This window comes from Pelmatolapia mariae, linkage group LG16_19, assembly GCF_036321145.2.
Source record: "Pelmatolapia mariae isolate MD_Pm_ZW linkage group LG16_19, Pm_UMD_F_2, whole genome shotgun sequence".
Taxonomy (NCBI): Eukaryota; Metazoa; Chordata; class Actinopteri; order Cichliformes; family Cichlidae; genus Pelmatolapia; species Pelmatolapia mariae.
The window spans coordinates 47,483,707-47,508,281 of NC_086241.1; the positions used below are offsets into that span (position 1 = coordinate 47,483,707).

The 24,575-nt window shown below is 42.0% G+C and overlaps 1 protein-coding gene across 2 annotated transcripts; it reads left to right on the top strand.

Annotated features, from left to right (window-relative positions):
- The first annotated feature begins 4,009 nt into the window (after window positions 1-4,009).
- Window positions 4,010-22,916, top strand: LOC134644806 (coiled-coil domain-containing protein 9B). Of its 2 annotated transcripts, XM_063497889.1 has the most exons (15): window positions 4,010-4,934; window positions 5,073-5,390; window positions 8,579-8,686; window positions 8,782-8,886; window positions 9,473-9,628; window positions 10,583-10,732; window positions 12,978-13,040; window positions 14,509-14,687; window positions 16,445-16,494; window positions 16,584-16,631; window positions 16,723-16,819; window positions 18,702-18,735; window positions 18,838-19,441; window positions 19,541-19,623; window positions 19,961-22,916. In XM_063497889.1, the coding sequence occupies exons 1-15, from the start codon at window positions 4,923-4,925 to the stop codon at window positions 19,985-19,987; spliced, it is 2,034 nt and encodes a 677-aa protein (XP_063353959.1). In that variant the 5' UTR covers window positions 4,010-4,922; the 3' UTR covers window positions 19,988-22,916. The 2 variants fall into 2 exon arrangements, with proteins under 2 accessions (XP_063353959.1, XP_063353960.1); XM_063497890.1 differs by lacking the exon at window positions 5,073-5,390 and having other exon boundaries at window positions 4,021-4,934.
- Window positions 22,917-24,575: the final 1,659 nt, after the last annotated feature.

Consider the following 24,575-nt stretch of genomic DNA (forward strand, 5'->3'; position numbering starts at 1 on the left):
TTAGAAGTACTTAAAAAAAAAACCCCCATACACTTTTATTTAAATTACTAATTACTTGAGTTAAATTAAATTACTCGAGTAGGGTTACAGGTTGCCACCTCGGCATGAGGTCAAGTCTTGCTAATGACCTACAAATTTTATTCAGGTGTGTTGCAGCAGGGACACATGTAAAAGTTTCAGGACACTTGCCTTCGAGGACTGGAGTTCGACACGCCTGGTCTACAGCCATTTGTAAAGCATGGTGGAGGCTCTGTTATGGTTTGGGCCAGTGGTCTTAACAGTGGATCTTGTTTTTGACTTGTAATTCCATGTATGATTGCATGATAAGCCAATAAGTCGCTGTACCTGCTTGCCACTTTCCTGGAAAAATACAAAGAAATGAAGTCTGTCAAGACTTATTGCGAAACTCAAGACTTTTTGCCCAGTACCATGAGTTGTGCCACTCCCACTACACACTAGCTATCAGGAGGTGTGTCTGGTTCCAGTTGTGGTCTGAAAAAAAAGACCAGAACTGGAGCTGGAAACTGGTTTTCTTGTCTCTCTGCCACCCTTATCCACCTTCCACCTACTGCAGTTAATTGAATGGGAGGGTTTCAACCCATGTTATTTGTTTTGGTTTTGATAGATGTGACCAATCTATTTTCCGTTGTTGGGTTGGGTTCGAATGAGGACAACAAATCCTACAGTCTAAATGGCTCCCTTTCTTTTTGTTCAGTCAACTGACTGGTCTCTGGTTATTTGGTGTTGATGTTGGTTATAGGTTTGGTCAACTGTTTGTTTATCAGTGGTAAAAAAAAAATTACTTTAGTTATTTTAGATGGCTTATGTAGAAAGCCCTTCTGAGAGTCATAATAATAGAACATGATACATTTACTGACTGTCATGAATGAATATTCGGTATAGACCTGTATGCTCAACACTTCTTTAGATGCTCCTTTTTACTTTCCAAAGCTCATTAGTTCTTTCTTCATAATTTGAAGTTAATAATGTCTAAACCATCTGAGTGCAGTGCTTTATGGTGGTGTTTAAATGGTCCTCATGCGGTACATGAAAACACACTGCCCTACCCATTTTTGTTCATAACACCACCTTCAGTCTCTGGCTTGGTACTTCCCCGGTGTGAAACGTCACATCTGGTGATTCAGCCAGACAAACAAACGCCTTGTGACTTGAGTGACGTCAGAAGAGTTTTGAACAACACACCCAAAGTTCTTAGCAATTTTACTGATCTGTTTTCTGATGTACAAATATTGTCTTCTAGCCTGTGGGCATGTCTGGAACGCGAATGTGTTTGTTGTAAACATTCTACTGCCGTGAAAATACTAAAGCACCTGGTTCAACTGCAAAAAACCTTATATTAAAATCTCAAATAATCCCTGTACTGTTTCCTATCTCAGCAAAAATTTCTGGCACAACTTCACCTACTTCCAAGGTGCGCGAAGAGGATGAAATACAGGAACTCCAGCAACACTTGAAGGGATGACCCTGATGAAGGCCACAAGCCGAAACGCGTTGGTCAGGCAATAAAGTTGTTCCTCTTCCCTTCAAGTGTTGCTGGAGTTCCTGTATTGTCTGTTTTCTATCTCCACTAGAAAAAAGCAGTGGTGCATCTGCAGAGGACTACTTATTTTAGCTACACAATCAAACAGTACAGACAAATGATGTAATAAACACATAAAATTGGAAACAAGACAGAAGCACATGAAGACCGGCTGACTCTTGGCAATGCTGCTGAGCCTGAGACATCGAGTCTTCCAGCCGGCCTTTTTATTTCAATTCCATTTGGTTAAATGTTTATTTTGCCAATACTTTTTACAGTATGCTTAATTTTTCTGCAACTCAAGATTTTCTTATCAAGAAGTATTTGCAATTTGTTGTATAACCTGCATCTAATTTTTAATCTGACAGGTCTCATTGAGTGAATTTAAGACTCTGAGCTTAAGACCTTAAAAGCTTATGATGTCCCCTGGTGGAGACTCCTAATACTTCAACCACATTGGTTCTTGCCCCGTGTTTACCATGTTATGCAATCCCATTCATAAGGAAATCCACAATTTTGATGCCTACAACACAGCCCTGTATTTAACGCTTTGTAATGTTTGCCTCAAGCACAAGCTGGAGGATTAAATCTGTGGTTTCTGTGGCTTGTTTTTGGCAACTGATCAGAATCATCTAAGTTATACCTGCTCTTACTCTCTGCACTGCTTCTGCACTCAAACAAATTTAAATCAAATTCACTTACAGAAGAACACAAATTAATTTTCATGATCTTATTTATTTATGTATGTACTTATTCATTATTATTTTACTTGCTTCCCTGGATATTAATTAAACAAATCTTTAAAGAAAATGCAAAAAACCCCATATTTTACTACATATTGTTACATTTTGATTATATATTAAAAGGGACATGTGAAATGCAAAAGTAATGTCTGAGTTGAAACTATAGTGTGATATTTAGAATCCCCATACACCGAAATCATTTCATAAATGTTTCCAATACAAACAAAGGTAGTAAAAAATTTTTTTTAGCTTTAAGATAAACTAATCTCATATAAGTATGGCCTTATTTGTCCTTGAAGAAGAGGTCAATGCTCCAAAGTAATGTGATCTTTGGAATCTCCATGTATCACTCCCTATATGCCTAAATGTTGTCAATACACACAACAGCAGTAAGAAGCATAGTTTTAAATAACTCGTTATCACTTTAACCTTCAGCTCAATTGTTGAACTTGAAAGCGATGTGAGAGACCAGATGTGGTACCCTGTGTGTCATGTCACATGATATTTTAAATCCTTATACACCACTTTCTATATGTTGACAATACATACCACACTTGTGAGAATCATAGTTTCTAAGTTTTGAGGGGGTTTTTTTTTTCTAATTTTTCAGGCAACAAATCATTAAATTGACCTTGAAGACCTTGTTCGATGTCAGCCATGTAATTTTAATGCATCGTTATGATGATCCACTCTACACTCCTAGATTTTTTAGTTTTATCAGAATCCATTCAAAACTTTTCGAGCTATCGTTCTTGCAGACAGAATGATGACACACACGCATGCAAACGATACCAAAAAGAAGTAAGAATGATTTTCTATTAATCTATTTTCAAATCAATAACTCGCCGTCTCGTCTCGTGAGACTTTGCTAATGTTGACGATGATTTGGCGCCACCTGGTGGACATGACATCACACTGCAGCCTGTGTCTCTGCTGTTATCCTCGATGGCGGTGAGTTCTGTTGCTGTTGACATGAGTGTAGTTTTCTGTCTGCCTGTTTTGTTTTAGGCATAGCATTTGAACTGTCAGGCAAAAAATTTATAAAGTCTTTTGAGTCAAGTTAATTTACCTTCCAGTTATCCCGTATTTACCATTTAAGCTTTCAAAGAGTCTCGCGATGCTTTAAGCTAACCATTTGTCACTCATCTCACACATTATATTTTTGTATATTTTATTATATTAATATTTTATTTTTGTATTTCTTTTTAATTTGTAATAATCTTCCAGCACTACGGTGTTTTTTGTATTTTACATGTGACTGTTGCATTGTAGGGTTCTCATTGGTTTGCCATTTCTGATTATACTTTGTTTGGTCCTTTTCACACCAGTGACAGTAAACATAACCCTTAAATTATAATACAGTGTCAGTGTAAGGCTTCTCTCTGATCTGATATTGATAACAGCTTGCTATTACACTTCCTTGCAGTCATTATAATATTGAACAACTTACTTCCCCATTTAGTAGAATAGTTTTGATAATGATATATTAGGGGCCTTAACATCATGTATATTTTTACTTTATTTATTCTAAAATAATTTTTTTTTGCTCATTAGCAGTATTGATATGTGCAGAATTAAAGCTATGTGGACTTGAGTATGACAAAAATGCAACAGCTCCCAGTAGTAACTTTCAATGGTGTTATTGTTTCCACAATGCAGTGGAAATTGCAGAGCACTGACTCGGAGTGTTAAGTGACTGACCTCAGTGCTGTCGCACTTTTTCAGATGCCTGTGGTATTTGTGTGCCAGGCTGTTGCATGCCTTCAGCGCTCAGACTTTGGTAGAGGCAGAGCTCGGCGTGTGACGAATGGTGGGAAATGCAAGCCCCCCACCGCCCCTGCACTGCACCTTTCTTTAGGATTCTTCTTTAGTACTCTCAACATGTAGTCTTGACATCATGGGAAAAAGAGCTACTGAAACCACAGTGGGAACAAACAGCACATGCATCTCATTTCTGTGATGCCTGGATCCACACAGTGGTATGATAAGCTAGGAAAGGAGTTCTGTTTAAAAGGTTAGAGTAGTATTTTATGTTTTAATAAAACAAATTGCCAGTTTTGGAATCAGCAAGTTTTAGTCTACATTTTAGATAATAAAGGGGAAACTGTTATTATAGTGCCAGTGTCTGAAGCATAAAAACATACGAGAAATCGGGCAGATTTGTTGCCAAGCATGTGGCGTTCTATTTACATATAGGGAAAAAAAAAGGTGTTTCTTATTTTTGTTTATTACAGTGTCATTTGAGCAATAGCGCTAATTTCAGATTCACAGAGTGCGTCGCATTATCGGAGGGTGACAGGTTTTAACCGGCGTGCCTCGAGCAGAGGATAAGTGAGGAGGGGAAAGAGCAAGTGCTTTATAGGGGGAGAGGGAGGGTGGGAGGGAGTGAGGACAAGCGGGTAGGAGGCTTGGAGAGGGAGAGAGAGAGCGAGAGAGAGAGCGAGAGAGAGAGCGAGACAGAGAGAGCGGGTGGGCGCTGTGAAATCCGTTAACAGGGGAGCTCTGTGCATTTGTTAGACGTCTTGGCTGCTTGCCCAACTTGGCTCATTGTAATCAAGGCATGATCGTCGACTCCAGCCAGCCCTCTCTGCCGCCACGGCTGCCTTGCGCCTGGACCCAGCCCAGCTCCCAGCGCTGACATGGAAAGACCAGTGAGTGCCTTCTCTCTTCTTCCCCCTCGCTCTCCCTCTCTTTTTTTAGTATTAGGTTCCCCCTCGTTTCCTCTTCTGCTCTGTCGCAGTTTCAGCTGTGTCTCTGGCTCTTTCTCCCCCCTGCTGTCGCTCCCGTAGGTGGCAGGATCGCCGGGTAGGAGGCGGGGGGGAGCCTTGGCAGCTTTCTCCCTACAGGCCGCTTCCTCCCCCTTCTGCCCGCCTGTCCGGGCATGGATGCCATCCGCTGGCAGGGTCTGTGTGCCGTTTGATCGTGCGAGGGTGTTAGCTGTGCTGCTGCAGTATCACAGGTCTCCAGGAGCCAGAGGTTTGCCATTTCTGCAAAGATTCTCCCCACTTTTTGGTTCGTCGAAGCCGGCGATCGCTTCACTCTCCGCCATTGGCCTCCCTGAGAATCGGAGTCGACAGCGAGTCTCTCTGTTGCGCCTATTCTTGGTGGTATGTCCTCATGGTCTGTTGTGTTTGGGTACCCTGACAACTAGAAGCAGTGAGGTAACCACTTTCTAGCCTGTTCGCCCCTTTGAATGACTCCAAACTTTTTTCACAACCGCTGAGCTTTTTGCAGGTTCCCAGACGATTTCAGGATATGTAGTTGCCGTCATTTTGCAAAAAGTCTGACCAATTTGAGAGCTCAGTGTGAATTCAACTATTCAGCATCCCAGTGGCAGCCATTCCTTGCAGTGATGGAAAAAAAAACATGAATAGATTCCTTGCGGTCCTCACAGTGAGTCATCGTTATGTGCTAGAAACCTTGACTTGTATGTCGTCAGTGAAGCAGCAGTGGAGGATGACTGACTCACTTTGGCACATCTACTTCCTATGTGTGTCAGGATGGTCTGACCCCTCAGAGTCACTTATGCAGAGAGTGGAGAATAGGACACTTCAAAATGAATTATGTTTTCCTCACAGATGCAAACAAGCAGAAGTGGCAAATTCTCTATTTGCCAGCGTTACTGTCACTTCTCCAGAGCTGTGAATAACAACAGATGATGCCAGCAGTGATTCAAAGAGGGAGACACGTAGCTGATTGATTGACAGTGAATGTTGTTCATTCAGATTTAATCCTGTACTGCTGTTTGTGTTTGAATTCTTTCTAAGAAGAAAAATGGTGCTGGTTTGCTATAAGAGAAGAAGTACCGAGAATTGAAATAGTCTTAAAATGACAAGTCTGCTCTAATTTTAAAACTAGCTTTGGCACATATTTCTATTCTATTCTATATTTATGTATCACATCAGCCACACTCAAACTTGTGCATGAGTTTATTGTGTCTTTTACTTTAAATTAAGCCACGGTTTACAAAATCAACACAATGTTGTGCTACATAAGAGTTTAAGCAAGCAATTGTAACAACAAACTTATATTCATGACCTACATTTAGGTCATAAATAAATGGATTATTTGGTTCATTTTCTCATAGACTTCTATATAATTTGCCTGATTTTGGAATCGCCCCCCAGTGGCGATGAGAAAGATTGCACTTTGCTTTTATCAGATTCTGAGGCTATATCCTCAAATTACTGTTTGCTTTAAAGAAGGTAACATAGCCTCTTTTAGCCGCTGGGCTCCAGAGGAGTGCTCCGGCTTCACCAGTTTTCTGAGCCACACTTTGGACCCGGGAGGAAGGGAGGGAGGGAACAGGAGGCTGCAGGTTAAAGGAAATTAGCTCTTTTTCATGCAGAAATCTGATGCTTCACTGTCCCTGCTCTGTGTACATCTGTGCACATTTAAGAGACCTTTAACTTAATGCCTGCCCTTGCTTGTACAGTTGCAGTTGGTATAATATGATACAGTGAGGTTCTCTCTGAAGGAAGCAGGTTCTATGAGAGCACATGGAGCACATTTTCAGTATGGAGCCTCTATTTGTGCCCTGCTGATTGCATTGGGGTATTTAAATTTGGTCTGCATATGCATTCAGCTCATGTAACTGAGCTTCATGATGAATGCTCCATCTGTGGTGGGTGTGAGGATCTATCAGTGTTATTAGTGTGTTATCAGTGTGCACACTGGTGCACACTGATGCACACAGATGCCTTTTTAAAATGATTGTCAGTCTTGCTGATCAGCTGATGGTTACTTCACCTGTCAGCCTTGGTTTCCCCTCTGCTTGTAAGCAGGTTTTATATTGTTGCAGTTGCTTATTTAAATGTCATTGTAATTATGGTCAAACTCACAATATATACAGAAATACAAGAGTAAAGCTGAGTGCTGAATGTAGGCATTTTGTTCTTTATTGATAAATGTGTCTAGAAAAATAAATATCAAATTCTTTACACTGCTAAAGCAGGTGTGTATGGTTTGGTTTGCAATTCTCATTGCTTAGTATAGATCAGTTGCTAACAAACATTTTTCATTTCTAGACTATTTTTTGTGGTACAAATTAAATTTGTTAAGTAATGAAAGTGTTTTACAAAAAAAAATAAAAAATCTGAACAGCTTGTTAGAAACATTGATGATTCTCTATGGCTCTGCAGTAAAGTGGTCCAAGTGCTAAAAGGCATGTAGGCAGTTAAAAGAGAGTCAAGAGAGTTTATGGAGGTCTCAATGGAGTCCTTTGAAACTCTACATCTCATGAGTCAGTGGCTTGTACGACAGTATTTCAGTTAGAGGTCTGGACATTGCTACAACACCTTGGTTCTTTTACTTTTTTCAGCCATTCTGTTGTAGATTTGCTGCTGTCTTGTTGCATGAGCTTTATAGCTTTATCTATCAGACAGATGACCTCACATTTGACTCTAGAATTCCTTGGTATATAGAGGAGCTCATGGATTTCAAGGTGTCCAGGTTTTATAGCTGAAAAACAAGCCGAAGTCATCAGCCCTCCACCACCGTACTTGACAGTTGCCATGAGGTCCTGATGTGCTGGTACGTGCAGTTTTGTATTATGGCCAAACATCTCCACACTAATCTTGCCTGTCCAAAAGACATTAGCTTTGCTGCCATGTTCTTTTTAGAGAAAAGATGGCTTTCTCCTCTGTACTGTCACAAACTTTAACTTTTAACATGTTAACTGAGGCCTGTGGTGTCCCAGATGAAGCTCTTGAGTTTTTCTTTTGCATTTTTTCTGAGCATTGTACAGTCTGATCTTGAGGTGATCCAGACCAGCAAACGGCCAAAACCCCTCTGCTTCTATAGAGGTGGACACATTTGGTGATGTTTTTTTAAATCTAGTGCATTTGATTGGCAGCAGCTGGATGCTACTTGTAATTCGTGGGGAAGCAGTAAGTGTTCTTTTTCACACAGCTGTGTTTGGAAAATAGGAAACCTTTCACTGTCAAAATGACTGCAATTTGTCTCCTAGGTTCCCACACAAATGTTTAAAGAACAAGTGATGCAACAAAGTGGTAACATTACTCCTGTCCTAAAAGAATTGTGAAACCTGTTGGATGCATGAACTTCAACATGAGACTGGGTTATTTCTGAGCTTGTGCCATATCCTGTTTGTTTTATTTCCAGTGAACAGTAGGGTTCAGATCATTTCATTCTGTTTCATTTAAATTTCACACAGCACCCCACCTGTGAGAAAACCAGGTTTAATGAAGCCGTAGAAGCCTCGAAATAAGATCAATCCGATGAAATGTAAATGTTTTTATTTTTCTAATGAATACCTATAAATGTCTCATCCCAGACCCCCGGTGACATGATGCCCAAGAGGGATCATGAGAAGGACCTGGAGCTGGACAAGAAGATTGAGGCTCTCCGCAGGAAGAATGAAGCTCTCATGAAGAGGTACAAGGTGAGAAGAAGTCTTCACATATAGAAAAGCTTCTGAGGTCTCATGTGTGGAGCTTGCAACTCTTTCAGGTTTCCTAATTGCTTTATTGTTTGTAGGAGGTGGAGGAGGACAGGAAAAGAGCAGAAGAGGAAGGAATGGCACTGCAGAGCCGGAAGGGCAAAGCCGATGATCTTACCATCACAATCAGCAAGTCCACTAGTGTGAGTGTCAGCAAAAATAATGATAATAATAATTTTATCTTTAATTCAAAATCCCAGCACGTCTCAGTTTTACTACCTGAATAAGAAATGCTGCTCTATTTAATAAAGGAAATCTATCAGCAGGACTCTTTGGGCTTAAATTATAAAAAATACATTAAATAAGTTAAACTACAGAAAAAGTTCTGGTACATCATTCCTCAAGTGGAAAGTTTTGTTAATGTGCAAAAAAAAGAAAAAAACAGGAATTTCTGTTATTTAATTGTTTATTTATTACTTTGGTGTTGTATGAAAGACTGTGGGGGAGGTCTCCATCAGTAGGAAATGCTGTACAATTTATGAGAATACAATTAAAAGGAAAATATTTATGTCCTCCTTCACATTTTTCAAAGATGTCCAGTGGGCCGGTTTGGAGTCTCTGCCCCCCCAGCCTTATATTTGACACCCCTGGTTTAAAAAATAAAAGCTACATTAACTAATATCCCACAGTGTTGTCTTTGCATTTGATAGAACCCATCTGTTTTCAAGAAGAAATGCTGTTAACTACATCAATATTTCATAGACTGTCCTTTTCTTTGATTGGAAGCAGGATAGTCGTGTGGTGGTGACAAAGCCATTCAGTGGCGGTTCACCAGCTGGGAAGGGACAGCAGGAAGCCGGACCTGACAGAGGGGGAGAGGCTCCTCCACAGACTGCTGGCCGAGGACACAGGAAGCAGCTAACGGTCACCATGGCTGGCAAAAAGGTAAATTAACTACAAGGAAAAAGTGACAAGGACCCAGTAGAGGAGAGCCCTTTAAGCCCCTGTAGCTTAAAGTCTAGTTATACTGTAACAAGGACGAATGTCACAAAACATTTTTATAAAGATCTGTAATTTAAGAATTACAAATATTGCTGGTAGTGTTTTTTTTCCACGAGCTCTTCTTGCATAGGCAAGAATGTGCATCCAAAAGAGTGTTGGCGCATTTAAAAGACTCTGGATCTCTACTCTGTAAACCATGGGATGGCTGTGTGGGAAAATCTCAATGGATCAGCAGTTTGTGAACTACTCAGACCAGCCAGTCTATCACCAACAAACATGCAACATTCAGAGTCACTTATTGAACAATGAAGTGGAACCATTTCATAGCAGGATGAAATAGATCTCTTAGAACAACTTTCTAAAGATGTCCCTTAGAAGTCTTGGAGCCACACCGTGCCAGCAAATCAAAATATAACACAACAAAGCAACTGGATCTCCATCCATCCATCCATCCATCCATCCATCCATCCATATCTAATCCAGAGTTGATTTCTCCTTAACCTAACTCAGTGAGAGGTCAACATTTAACCAAGTATCCTTAGTTCACATGCTAACCTGACACCAATCTGCAGTTTGTATTTACCATGTTTATTGTATTATTTAGTATTAAATAAGACATGCTGATTGGGTCATTCATTGGCTAATTAGGGCTAAAGTACAGCTGAGACTTACAGTTAGTTTTCTATGAGACGAATCAAAATGTAGTGATGGTGCTAAAGTTGGGGACATCACAAAAATGAGTCAAATTTTTAAAGCGTATGAATGACTTCACCAAACCCACAAACTAGTGTCTAAGTACTTGTAACTAAGAATCCTTAAATGAATGTTTCAAAATGTAGTGCAGAGCACATACTGACACTTATGTAATGCTAATAATATGAGTAACTGACTCTCCAGGGTAAGAGGGTGGTGAGTGAGAGGCCTGAGAAGAGGCTGGGCCCTGTGGACGTCAAGAGCCCCGCCGATGATGGACAGGCGAGGCGTGTGGAGTCAGCGGGGAGGGCGAAGCAGCCATCTCACGTGACCAAGAGAGACTCAGCACCACAGGTCCGACTCACACACACCGAACACTCCTGCCTGCTTCCACTCTCACTCCCTCCCCCCTCCCTTTGTTTATTCTCACATGCTGCACCGACGTGTTTTACATAGATATGAGACATGTTGTCTGGCCCATCCCCTCCATCCCTGTGATGGAGCATAATGGTTTGTTGACAGGAGGTGGACCGGGGCTGTGACTGACTGGTGTGAGATTAGGAAAGGAGAGGGTGGCTAATAGAGCTGTGGGTTGAACAGATGCTCTGCATAACTAAGTTTTCAACCTTTTTGAGCTGTTTTTACACACACGCTGCAGCTCTGATCTTCTCTAGATGTCACTTGACAAAAGTACGTGTGAAAAATTAGATTCAGGCAACTTCCTCGAGTAAACCGCATGAAGAATTTCCTGTCATCTCCTGCTGTGTGTTTCACGTGTGAAAGGGAAACCGAGGAATATACCTTGACCTGAATCTCCCAATATCATCCACAGTTAAGTTTTATAAGTTAAGATGCCATATTTAATGCAGGCAGGGACTCGTGTGCCCCTGCCATCGTCTGTGAAATGCAAAACTGTCACTGACCTTAGCCCCCCCCTCCCACCCCCCCGGGTATGCAGAAAGTCTGGAACAGCTGCTCTGCCTCAGTCTGAGGCCTGACGCAGACACACACACTCACAGACTGAAATAAATAAGCTGATGCACAGGCAGCTGATCCTCGCCACTGTAAACACAGACACAGTCTGGTCATAGGGTGGGGGAGGGAGGGAGGGGACATGAAAGCAGGAGCTGCAGAAGTACAGGTTCAGTCTAAAATGTGCATCTCTGCTACCGATTGGCCGATACACTGAGTGCTGCTCACTGGGCTGTCTGGGTTAATGTGCACTGAATCTATGGGCTGAACACATTGTTCTTTTTGCCTTTATTTCTGGCCCACTAGGTCTGTGTGTCCCGTCCCCCCCCATTTATCATGTTGACTGAATCAGCACTTGAACAGTAGCCAGGGCTCCAGTGCACCAGTCATCTGTGAATCCCAGAGACCTGGTTTACGTAACCAGTGTCATTTCACCATGTTTATATGAGAGCAGCGGGGGAGAAAGCTGCTAAAGGGTGATACCGTAGAAGAACATACCATGGATCCATCTGGCAAGCTTTAAAAAATATTTGCGTTGGTTCACGCTGAGGTGCACATTGCTACTGCACTGCCCTGCCTCTGAAATAATTATCTGATGGGTATGGGTGTGTGTGTGTGTGCGACAGAGCGAGAGACACCCAGGAAATAAATAATGACTCTTTGAGAGACAGGGGTGTGGCTGTGCAGCGGTGTCTCATGCAGCCTGGAGGAACCTCATGACCAGACTGCTCACGCTCACGAGAGAGAGAGTGACAGGGGAAAGGAAATGCAGTCGGACGGAGAGGAACAGAGGGGAGGGTGAGAGAGAGAGAGACACTTGGCAACCGTGCCATCTGTTTCGATCTCCCCTCATTTCTTTTCCCTGAAACTTTAAGTGGTCCACACTCCTCTGGCACGATTGTTTCCCTATTCCCACCATCCTGAAAGGGCCGATTTGATCTAATTAACATTCATCTGCCTTCTCACTCTGAAAAGGCTCATTATGCGAAGAGACAGACCTGGCAACGTGCCAAGAAAAAGAGAGAGGAAGACAGAGTAGTGGGATGAGAGAGAAAAGAGGTAGCCGGGGGTCTTTGTGTATTTGTGAGCTATACTCTCTCTGGATGTGGGCGTGTGAATGATCGTGTGGGCGTCCCAGCCCGTAGGTGTGCTACCAGCCCACTCGCTCTCCCCGGTGCATATTGTCCCCCATCCTCCCTCAGCTGTTAGAGTGTTGCTGTTAATAGCAACATGACTCATCCTCTGTGTTCACCAGAGCGCATCATTGAAATCAGAACTACACCAGAATAGAAATTAGCACAATTCTGTACCTCTAATAAGCTGTGTTTGATTTGCAAACTGCCAGGTGGTTTCCAAGGTCAGCTACCTGCTAACTGCAGTCTGCCCCCGTGCAGAGTGGACAGAAATTACATTATAATTGAAGCTGTTGTGCCAAGTTGTGCAGTTACACTTTAAGACCACTGGGTGGCAGTCTAGACCTCTCAGTCTTTCCTAATGGATGAGTCAGTGGCCTGATTGTGACAGCGGCAAAGCGATTCTTTACAACCGTGTTTAATTAGCGGGCAACAAGTTGCTGTGTCACACTTATAACTGCTAAGCTCATCTTTTAATTTCTCCTCTCTGACAGGATGAGGTCAAACAGGGGCAGAAGCACACTGAGGAGTATCACGAGGTGTCAGAGCAATGCCAGGTAAATTTAAAAAATCCCTCATACACAGATGTAAACATTTAGATACTGTGTGTCTAACCTCTCTCAGCTCAAAGGACTGCAGTTTCAGCTCATCGTGACCACGTGATTTGCTGATGATCAGTCTATGAAAACAAGGTTTTCACCAACACTACGTTAGCATACAAAGCGCAGAGAATAGCAAATGCAAATATGCGCTCTGTCCTCATCACAAACACACACAGACAGCACAACACGTTGCCATGCACGTGCCCCTTTTCCTAGCGCTTCTTCCCATCTGCCTCCCGCTGGCTTCCATGTCAGCCTTGCTGGAGTAGCTCAGAGCTGTCTCACAGATCGGGCGTGCGATAAGCAGACTGACTGGGGAGGCAGGAAGGATGGGCATCAAAGGCACGGCGGATTCTCCACATGACAAGTGATGCTGTTCATGCCTCTCTGGCTGCTGCAGTCCTGGCCTACACAGATTTCAAGGAAATACCATGTAGATTTTTTTTCTCATCATGTTGTAAAGTGTGTTACACTTTTGTGTAACAAATATACCATATGGACCTAAATCAGTGCAGCTTTTGGAAGCTCAACCGTCATTGAGAGTAAGATTATGATCTCAGCAACTGGCCAGGTTCACTTTGTAATATCCAACCTGCCTTCTTTGGCTCCTGGCAACATCCCATTGAGTCCCCACAGAGGCAAAAAATTAAAATTTTTTTAATTAGCAGCTGGGGTGGCAGCAGATCATGGCCTGTTGGAACATGTGAAAACCGTCTTCCCGTGTGACCCCTGATGTCCTCTGAGGGCCAGCGCAGAGTAAGGAGAGACGAGGTGGAAAACAGGATGAGGACAGATGCCATGTTCTCCAATAAGTGTAGGCAGGAGGGCAACATGTTTACTTTGATTTCATTGGTCCTCACCTGAGGGGAAAACATGACCTGTCATAGCTTCTTACCAGCACTGTGTTGCATCTATTTTTCTCTCACTGTTTTAGCTGCTGCTTTGAGCTTTAATACAGATTTTTATGGTCATTCCTGGTACTCAGAAATCCAACAAATGTATTTTTTTTCTAGACATCAGCACGCTCTCTCAGAAACTGCTGGTCTTTTTAGTGACATCTCTAGTCTTGGTTTGCTTGAAGGCTTTATAACACAAGCAGCTTCTGCCCTTTCTGATGTGTTAATGAGCCTGTATCAGATCTCCTTTTACTATTAGCCAGCAATCCTCTCTGCTCTCATCACAGTAATCAATAAATAGGTTAAGAGGGGAAAGGGGGAAGAGCTTCTAATTGTATTTGCTATAAACTGTACTTTTCCTGGAACACTGATCAGTATTTACCCAGGGAGGTAGTGGTTAGCACTTAAAGTTATGCAAAATTCATCAATGTAGCAGAAATACACACATTTGTGGTTCCCACAGATCTGTATATGTATCCATTATAATAACTTTATACACTGAAATGCTGTCTTTTGCATGCTCATAGGATATCGAGAACCTGCAGGCCATCACAGACCTCAACGTCCCCACATCGAGAGAGGAGCAGGAGGAATATTTAAGGTGGAAGAAGGAGCGTGAGCAGATTGACAGGGAGAGGGTGGCACGCCATAAAAATGCCAAGGGCCAGTGGAGACGAGCGTGGGACATGGATAAAACTGACAATATGTAAGACTTTTTAAAGAGTTAAAGGTTTACATTCATATTCCCATTGGCTGTAGTTGTTAAAGCTGAAGGACTAAAAAAGAAATAAAATAATAACATTTTAAACCAAAATATGGCAAAATATGAAGTTCAAAGATCTGTCAAATACTGTGGAACTGATTTTCAGACGCATCCGTGTTCCAACACACCTGAATTAAATGAATGGCTTGTTAATAGGCCTTTGCTAAACTTGTTTGCTGAAGAGGTAATTCCACCATTTGATTCAGCTGTGCTGGAGTAGGGATACATCTAAAAGCTGCAGGACAGTGGCTCTCGAGGACTGGAGTTGGAGACCCGTGATTTACAGGATGAGTAGCTGCATTTTGAACCATCTGTGACTGAAAAAGACAAGAATTGGGTAATCCTATAAATGGGGAGTTACAATAATCCAACTGGGAGGCGATTGAGGCGAGGATAACTGTTTCTATATCTGTAATTCTGTGATGGTTTAAAGCTGCTGTTCACAAAACTACTTCTTTGTTTGTTAGAGGTTGAACTATTCAGGATTTTTAATTATAGTTTAACTATAGCGCTTGATAAGCCAAATAAAGTTTTGCTGTCATTTAGTTGAAAATGTTGCCAGGACTCCAGGATTTTAGATTGTCCAAACAATTCAACTCAATTGAATTTTATTTATATAGCACCAAATCACAACAACAAAGAGAACCCCAACAGTCAGACCACCCACTATGAGCAAGTACTTGGCAACAGTGGGAAGAAAAAAGTCCCTTTTAACAGGAAGAAACATTATGCTTCGTAAAGAGAGTCTAGGGGTAACATGTATAATGAAGTAAGCAGTATGAATTCCTTTAAAGAACAAAAACGTCCATGTTGGGTTTGGAGGTCGAACATCTAGTTATTAGTTTTGTAGATTTCCCCTTTTCACTTTTAAATTCTTCCTTCACTGAAAGGCTCACTTCACTTAGGCAGATGAAGAGGAGAAAATAACCCCGGAGAACATTGTGCCTCTTTGTAGTTAAATTATTCAGTGAAGAATCCATTAGATGAGGTTTCTGGATGTTGTGCATGTTCTAACACATGATCGCAAGGCTGATTGTCACCAAGTCACAGGACGATGTTACACAGCTAAAACATTACCAAACAGTTACTTATGTATGCCTAATATAACTTTTTTCATGTGAAGGAGTTCATGAGCTACATTTCAAACAGCGTTACAGACTGCTGCCCGCTTTGGTGGGGGAAATCACACAATAGCACCCCAAACTGACCGCGGGAAAGAAATACAACTCGTTTATTGTGAACTGTTTGTTAGATTTCAAACAAACTGAGCTGTGGCTGTACAAAGACTGACCAAGTTGCAGAGTAAATTAATGTGCTGTTAAGGGAAGTATCCAAATGTAAAGGCACAAGGAAAGAGCAGCTATTTTTAGCTGGGGGGTAAGAGATGGAAATGCCTTGCCTTATTTGGCGAAGCATTAACAAGGCTCCCGAGAAAGAACAGAAGAGGAAATGTGTTTTTGATTCGACAATTTACGTGGTTTCAGAGGATGTCGAATGTAGGAATGGAATCTCTGCACAGTCTTAAACTCTAGGCCCACAATGATGTTAGGTGATATACTGAAATGCCTGTTTATGTAGTGCAGATGAGATGTTATAGTGCCTCAGGGGGGGAAAAAAAAAGATGAATGATTTTGGAACATGATAAAGATATTGGTCGCACTGGGTTTTGTTACTGTCTAAAACTAAGCCTCTGCTTCTAGGTTTTCAGACAAATCCCTCTCTGACAGAGACTGGGGGCCTTCCAGCAGAGGTAAGACAAAAGACACAGACCTTACTGAGAACGTAAGGAGTAAGACGCTTCATAACAAATCATAAAAAAGACATATCACATTGCTGCAGGGGGAAGAAATGCTAGAAGAGGACCCAGGGCAGGCAGCGATTCAAAAGGTATTCCCCACATAATTTAGTGAACAGTTATATCCCATAAAATACTGCTATAGTGTTTAGACTTTAAACTTTTGGTATTTTTCTGACCTAGCTCATGACAAGCGAGGCAAAGACAAGGGAGCCAAAAACGTGCAAGTGATGAGCAGTAAAGCAAAAGGCAAAGATCGCCTGACTGGGCGGGCCAGAAGGTCAGTAACAGCTAAACACAACGGGCTGCTGGCAAAGGTGATTCAACCATCAGAGCGTTTTTCAACATAGCTTCAATTAGCGGTTACGAGAAACATCGGCATGACTAATGCAGTACGTAAAACGGATGTGGAAAGACATGTTGTTTTTCTGCACTGTGCCCTAATGTACAAATTCCCCTGGATGTCATGAGACTTAATTTAGAAGTGGTGGCAGCTGACTAAATAACCCAGAATGTCGCATTCTGTCCCCCCCTCCACAGTTTCTCCTCTGCTGTGAAACACTACTTGATGGTGAGGAGGCCGTCTAGCCAATCTGGGGCATGCAGCCTGTTGACATCACATTTTGGGGTCGTCTCAGATTGCTTAGAACCCCATCAAGTACTAAACAAGTACCTGGTACTAAGTACTACACCTAAAAAGAAAACCCTAAAAACCAAGCTAAGCCGATCTGGGTTGGTACTGGTGGAAAAGGCCATAGGTGCACTGTAATGCAATCATAATGTCCAAAAAATCCACAGCCACAGAGCTGAAAGTGAAGCACTGTGTGGACTTGGAGTGAGAAAGATGATTTTATGTCTCTGTAAAAGTAGGTAAGGGTAAGGATTTGGGGGGGCCGCCTCTGTAAAACAGCACTCGGGTGTGAGATTCCTGTTATCAGGCTGTGCTGCTGTTACAGTTGGCAACAGATTTGAGTGTGGGCAAAGGCAGCCCACAGGCCACCAAAGCCATTTTCACACATGTGCTGCAGCTCTCGGTGTTTCTGGATATTATCCAAATGGAGGTGCGTGTGAGAACTTTAATGTCTGATGTAGCTGAATTAAACATGAAACAGTGTTAAACAGTCTTTAGCTCGCCAGTTCCTTAGTACAAAGTTGGTGCGATTTCCTATCGCTGATGTGAGGGGGGAAAAAAGGGAAAATTTAATAATCGGCTAAATTCACAGCTAGCAAGTGGTCATCTCGTGCTCTGCATGCTCTACCCAGACAGCACCCTTACCTAAAACACACAATATCCAGTACTGAGTCTACATGTGACAAAGAAAACTGAGGACAGTGTCCCAGCCTGAGTCTCTTGACACTGTCTGGAGTTCATGCATGAAAAGCCATTACAATCACAACAGCTGAGACCGGTGTGTGTCTGTGCCTCGGAAGGCTGAGCCCCAACCTCAAATCACAGCTCTTGCTTTCCACACGTCCTTGGACAATCACCCGATATGACTCCCAGTGGTCATCACCTTTCATGGTGTAGTCATTGGTTTTTGAGCATGTATGTGACTGAGAAGCAAATGCTGTTATAAGACTCACTTTGCAACACTGAAATGGGCTGCAGCAGTCTCTTTGTGCTTTCTCCTTATAGTGCTTCACTACACAACATTACAACAACCTGCCAGTTATAGTGAAGGCTCTTTCTTACCGCCATAATGTTTCTGACCCATCAGGTCATACACGTGGAATCTCTGAGGGCGACCTGTGAATAGGGCTTATTGCTGCACATCCCACAGATGCTCAGTCAGACCGTTTGAAGGCTAACTGAGAGCTTTGGGCTCTTTTAATGTAAAAGAAAAAAACTAGTCCTGAACTGTTTTTGCTTTGTGGTGTGACATGTTGTCCTGCTAAGGGTGAGATGCTGTGCTGCCATTGTAGAAAGCTTGCGGGGTTGTGCTTCTTCTGCGGTAATGTTTAAGTGGGCGGTATGTGTCAAAGTACCACACGAATGCCAGGACCCAAACTTTGCCAGCTGAACGGTGCATTGTGATAAAATGATCTGTGTTATTTAATCTTGTTGCTGATTGTTATATACAATATTACAGCATGCTATAACTTGCAAAGAAAAATAGATTCACAACATACTGCTTTTTTGTTTCTGAATACCCTTTTTTCAGATGGCAGGCAAATGATGATGGAGAGAACCTACAGGTGAGAGGTGAAACCTCTTTTGACCCTGCTATAAAGTGAATAATAAAAGACATCCATTTAGCAAGAAACACTCCTGTTTGTCGCTTTGATCTCATCTTTTAGATGCCTGAGACGACACTGGAGGAATTCCTTGAGGAACTTGATGCCCTCACAGATGCTAATGCAGACAAGCTGAAAGATCAGGACGCAAAAACAAAGCAGTCACCGAGCCTGGATTCACTGAACACGCCCGAGGAAGCGAGTGAATCAGCAGCCTCGGTGTCAGCTGCTTTCCTTAGAGAGGACACCCCGACTCAGGAGAAGGCAGAGGCTTCGTCCTCTCGGGGTTTGGAGAAGAAAGTGCGCTTCTCTGAGGAACTCATCCAGGGGGCTCATGCAAGGCAAACCACGGGCTCTCAAGAGTCAGAATCCAGAGGTCCCAGATCTTTGAAAGCTTCCTCACCTAAAAAGAACAAGCATGAAATGCAGAGGCCATGTCAGCCTCTTGAAAGTGCCAAGCAGGATGATGGGAGTCTTCAGGATAAAGGAGGTGGTCCAGCTGCACCTTCTTTTGCACAGCAGCAGGGATCTGAAACTGATTGCACTAAAAAGGACAGCAGCCCACCCACAGCTCCCAGCTCCCCCCCTGCTGAAAAAGCCTGCACCCCTCTACATGAGATCCAGCCCGTGGAGCTTCCCAAGTGCAACATCAGCAACACAAACACGGGTACGTCTGAACTTCAGCGAGCCTGATTTTTTTTTTTTTTTTTTTCTGGCTGCGTGTGTGGATGTTCCAAGTAAACTAACCGTGCTTTTGTTTTCACAGAAGAACTGATAGACTCTGGTCTGTCTGTTCTGAGCCTGGAGTCTGGAGAAACACACCCAACACACTCCACCAGCAGTGACAAGGTCAGTGTGAGAATCAATAGATGTGCAAATGGACTGATGGAGGGAAGTGCAAATGGATGGGGATTTAAATGGATGAGGAGAGCTATGCAATATGTCTGCACTGCAGCTGCGTATTATCCAATTTTAATTCAGCCCCTCTGAGTCTTGATGGAGTGCAGGAGAAATAGTCTCATGAGAGAATGGTTTTTCATTTCATCTTCCACCGGAACAGATAATGTATGACCGCCTAGTGGATTTGTTCATACTGAGGAGGGAATGAGAAAATACAGTAAATGTAAAATACAGAAAGTTGCAGTTGGTAATTTTTATCTCTCTCTCTCTCTCTTTGTTTTTGCAGGCACGAGAACATGGGAAAATTGTGTAACGGATGTTTTCTGGATATAAACACTGAAACCAAAACACAGCATTTGGATGCATTATTTTTGCTTCAAAGTAGCTCGTTTGCAATACTGTTTATAGCTTACAGGCAAAACTGTGGTTTAATTTTGCTGTGGGAGCTGAATTTTTGTCTCAAATTTGACACATGAATGGTGAGACGCCTTTTTCCCGCTCGATTATTATTAGTATTTTTTTTATATATATATATATATATTTTTTTTTTTACATCCGAGCACTTTATGTGTACAAAAACATGTGTACTGACATCTTTCTGTATGGAAGTACGCTGCTTGAGTGCAATATCACTGAATGTTTACACATTTGTATGAAAATGTTGAGGTACATATCAGGAGGCTAGCTAATCGGTTAAATTTAGATAGCCCTTGACATTAAACCAAGCCACAGTCTAATTACTTAGTGCCTGATTCTGCCTTAGAGGTATATTTTTTAATTTATTTAGCTTATTTAGCAGGGACGATGCACAATAAATATATTGTACCGGATATAGCTAAAAGCTACTTTTCAGCTGTAGTCCCTGAGTAACTTTTCAGTAACTGAATAAAGATTGTAATATATGACGATACATAGTTGCAGACCTCCAGTAGAGTTTTTATTTCTACATTTAAAAGTAGTAGACGAATAGATATTATTTATTAACTGCTTCCAGCATCCATAAATAGCCTTTGAGAAGTATGAAATCGGTATACTGTTAAAACGCACATTTGAACCCTAATGTCTTTGGCCAGTGACCAAGACAGTCCAAAGTTTACAAAATGTTACTACTGACATGCTGTAAATGTTTCTGCTATTAAGAACATTGAAAGGAGCACGCCACTGATTTTTGATATCAAGACAGGAGCCTGATGATGTCATACTCTGGTTAAGATTATCTGAATTTGGGGATCAAATTCAGTCATGAAACCTCACAACTCTGCCCATAAGTGAGTGACAGAAACCTACCTGATTTAAATTTGGCCTTTTTACTTATCAAGGTTGTCTCCTTGTGCAGCTCTGAGCCACATCCACCGTGCCTGCTATTTTTACATTGCTTTGTGGTCCGACTACTTTTCACCGGGGAAAATAGAGGAAGTATACATTTCTGTGTCACACTGTGGGGGGGATAAGCACTGGGGAACTGGATCTATGTCCCAGAGAGCAAAGGGTAGCCTGAAAAAGAAAAGATCTACCCTGTCAGAGCCTTAAGACAGGACATCCAGAACGTGCTCGTTTCTTCTTTCTTTCACAGTCATGAGTGTTGTGCACCATGAATATGTCCCCCACACTCAGACAATTGGCACAGAGTTCTACTGTAACATCCCGAGGCGTCAGAAGTAAAACATTCAGTCCAAACCACTGGAACTTGGATCAGATGGCGCCCTGAAAATGCCTTTCTTTTTCTAAAAGCCTGAACTCAATTTAAAAAAAATAAATAAAAAAAGCAGCCACGCTGGAGTAACTTGCAGCGCTGCCCAAGGAGGCTACCTAGAAGAGCAAATTTGCCCGTTCGAGCTTGTAGTGTTTAATGCAGAAATAAATGCGATCCAGTTGTAAGATGACATAACTCACTAGTGTACTCCTTTATTGTTAAAATAAACAGCCAGCTGATGGCAAAGCATAACACATTTGAAAACATTTGGATGTTTAAATATTGATTTATAATACTGCAGAGTTGAAACCTTGCACACTATTGTTGTGTTCCCTAAAGCACAGTTTTACAGCTGAATCCCGATGATCCGGTCTTCCTCACACTCTTCTTATGTTATGGTTTCCAGGCACTTAATTTGGGATTGTAATGTACTATGTTAGCTGATTCTAAACAGTGTACAAATTCTGGTCTTTGGGCCCCTGTGAGTGGGGAAAAAATATCATTCAAGCATTTTGAGTTAGGGTGAATTGAGAATGCCGGGATTCAGCTGTAATTCCCTTTTGTATTATTTGTTCTGTATTATGTTTGTGAAAGAGAGCCTAATATCTTTTGAAATGCTTCCCTTGATTAATATCTTAGCCAGTTGTTGTGCCTTGCATATTGGCTTCTTCAGCTATTGAAGGTGTACTTTAATTTATGGTTTGTATATTAACTGCCTCATTTATTTTATTTATTTGCCTATCCATTTTGGACAGCAGAATGTTACCAAGTAAATCTCAAGCTGTGTTTCTCTCTGAGTTGTATTTTTTTTTTTCTCCTTTTTAGAATTTATTGCCAGCCTTTGATGCTATTTTGGTAAGAAGCGACAGTTATATTAAGACGCCTTAAAGGAGCTCTGTCCTCAAAGAAGTTTTTGGCTTTCGTCAATGCCACCGTGTAGTAAACAGTTATGTAACTGTAAGTGGAAAACACAGCGGACATGCTCTGAGCTGCAGTCTTGTCTGTGTCTACGGAGGTTACATAAAATCAAAAAAGCAAGAAGCAAGCCACAATGTTTGAAGCCAGTCCATCCGTTAAGAAAAAAGGGGCCTTATTCTGTATTATATGTGGATAGCAATCTATCAGTAGAAGGAAACATCTGTGTGAAAAACAGGTCACTGATTCCCTTTGAAGTATTTTTTAAATCTCCCTGTGGGATTTCATGTAGTGGAAGAAAATCAATCATAGAGCATTTTATATGTGAGTGTTTAGTCCTTGTTCATTCAGTTTGTTTAACATCTGCACTGTCACCTTCCTTAAATGTCAAGTTTCTGAGGTGAGATAAGTTGATTGGCGGGGCGTGTGCAAGTACCCCCCACGTGTGTTCACGCACTGTTGTAATTAGATGTGCCTGTGTATGCGTGTGTGCTGCATTTCGAGGTGTGATCCCAGCCTTTTTGCTGCTCAGAGTACTCACTCTAGATTGAGTCCATGTGCAACATGACTTCATTTGCTGAACCGCTCGGAACGAAGCATACGCCACATGAATAAAGATTTTCTGTGTTTCAAAGGCTCCGACTGGCATCGTTTTGTCACCCTGTTCACTTCACTTTACTCGTGCACCTGAGCAAACACGCAGTAGTCGATGAATTCGTTGCGTGCAGGTTTTTCTTTTGTTTCGTCACTCTTAATACGTTATCGGAGGACTAGTGCGATAAAGACAGAGCACGCTGCAGCACCAGCGGTCCATACAGTTTGACTTCTTGCCTACAGACTCTGCTTTCATGTTTAATTTGATTAACTTCACATGAGTTCTCTGAAGAGTTGTTGCATTAGACACAGCTTCCTCTCAGCCCTGCAGGTGGGATCCCATAGGTCCTACTGTTTTAATTATCTCCTCACAAGTCTGTCTCCATGGCAGCGCTCTACCTTTGAGGCCTTTGAGCTTGTGACCTGCTGTACGCTGTTTTTACTTTTTAACACAAGAGCGCACAAAATAGTTAGCTGTAACACTTCTGGATCACTTTACTGCTCTAAGCTAACTAATGGTTTGAAGGGTTTGACACAATAGCACACCAAAGTGGGGGTGTTGATATTATGGAAATAAGTCCTGTAGGCTGTGTTAGAGGATTTAAGTGCAGTGTGGGATTATGTCAGCTGTGCTCTGCAGTGGAGAGAGGCTTGCTATCCTGAGGAAAATTAAAAAAAAAAAAAAAAAAGATTTAAAGCAAGGTGATGTCGAGGCCTGTCATCGTTTTTTGGTTTGCCATAACACCCTTTTGTTTTGAGGTTAGTACCTATGAGAAAAGTTCCCTGTTATAAGAGTCGCTACTCCAGGCTGTTTCACAGGGGTTAAAGCAGTACTTCTACTAGTTCTTCCGGGCAAATACAATTACACCTAAACATCAATACCACTTATCTATCAGTCACCAACATGTTGGTATACCTGCTGCTGATTGACTCCATTCAGTTTGGCAACTTTAGTTTATGTGAAAGTTGAAATGTGGGAACAAGGTTTTTGTTTCTTTTTGTTGTTTTTTTTTATGGGACAGTTTCCTGAAGGGATCAGTAACTTCCTGAAGTCTCAGATAATAAAACATAAAAAAACACAACCTTTTGCCCAAATGAAGCAAACAAGATGCAATCTGTTTCTTATTGACCTTTGTCTGTGGTTACAGACAAAGATGTACTTAAGAATAAACTTAAACAAGCACATTGCTCAAAATATAAAACTGTGTGAAACTGTTGTTTGAAAGTAATCTATAAAGCGCTCCTTTGCTTTCCTGTTCGTGTCAGCAACGCCTCCTATTAGCCAAGGTTTTTAACAGTGATTTAACAGTCGGAGGCTCTCGAGGTGTTTCATTACAGCTGATGGATGTCGGTCAAGCGGAAGTGATGTCTAGTCTGGACCTGCGACCCTAACACAACCTGACACGGTGTCCGTTTCTGCTGGGTTTGTTCATCATCTCCCTCCAGCCCGGTCATAGTTAAGCATGTAACAACCACGCCTCGGCAGCTGCCGTGATCAAGGATCAAGGAGAGTGCCCTCGCCCCTCCTCTTTCTCCTGGCCTGGAAACAAGAGGCCTGGGGCGACAAGGTGCACATATGCTGTTTGTCATACTGATCTGAGGTCAGCTTAGCATCATGCAATAAATCTAGTTAAAACCCTCTGGTGTATTCTTCTTTTTTAGTCTCGTGACATTGTTTGAATCAGCTGGTCCCTTTTTA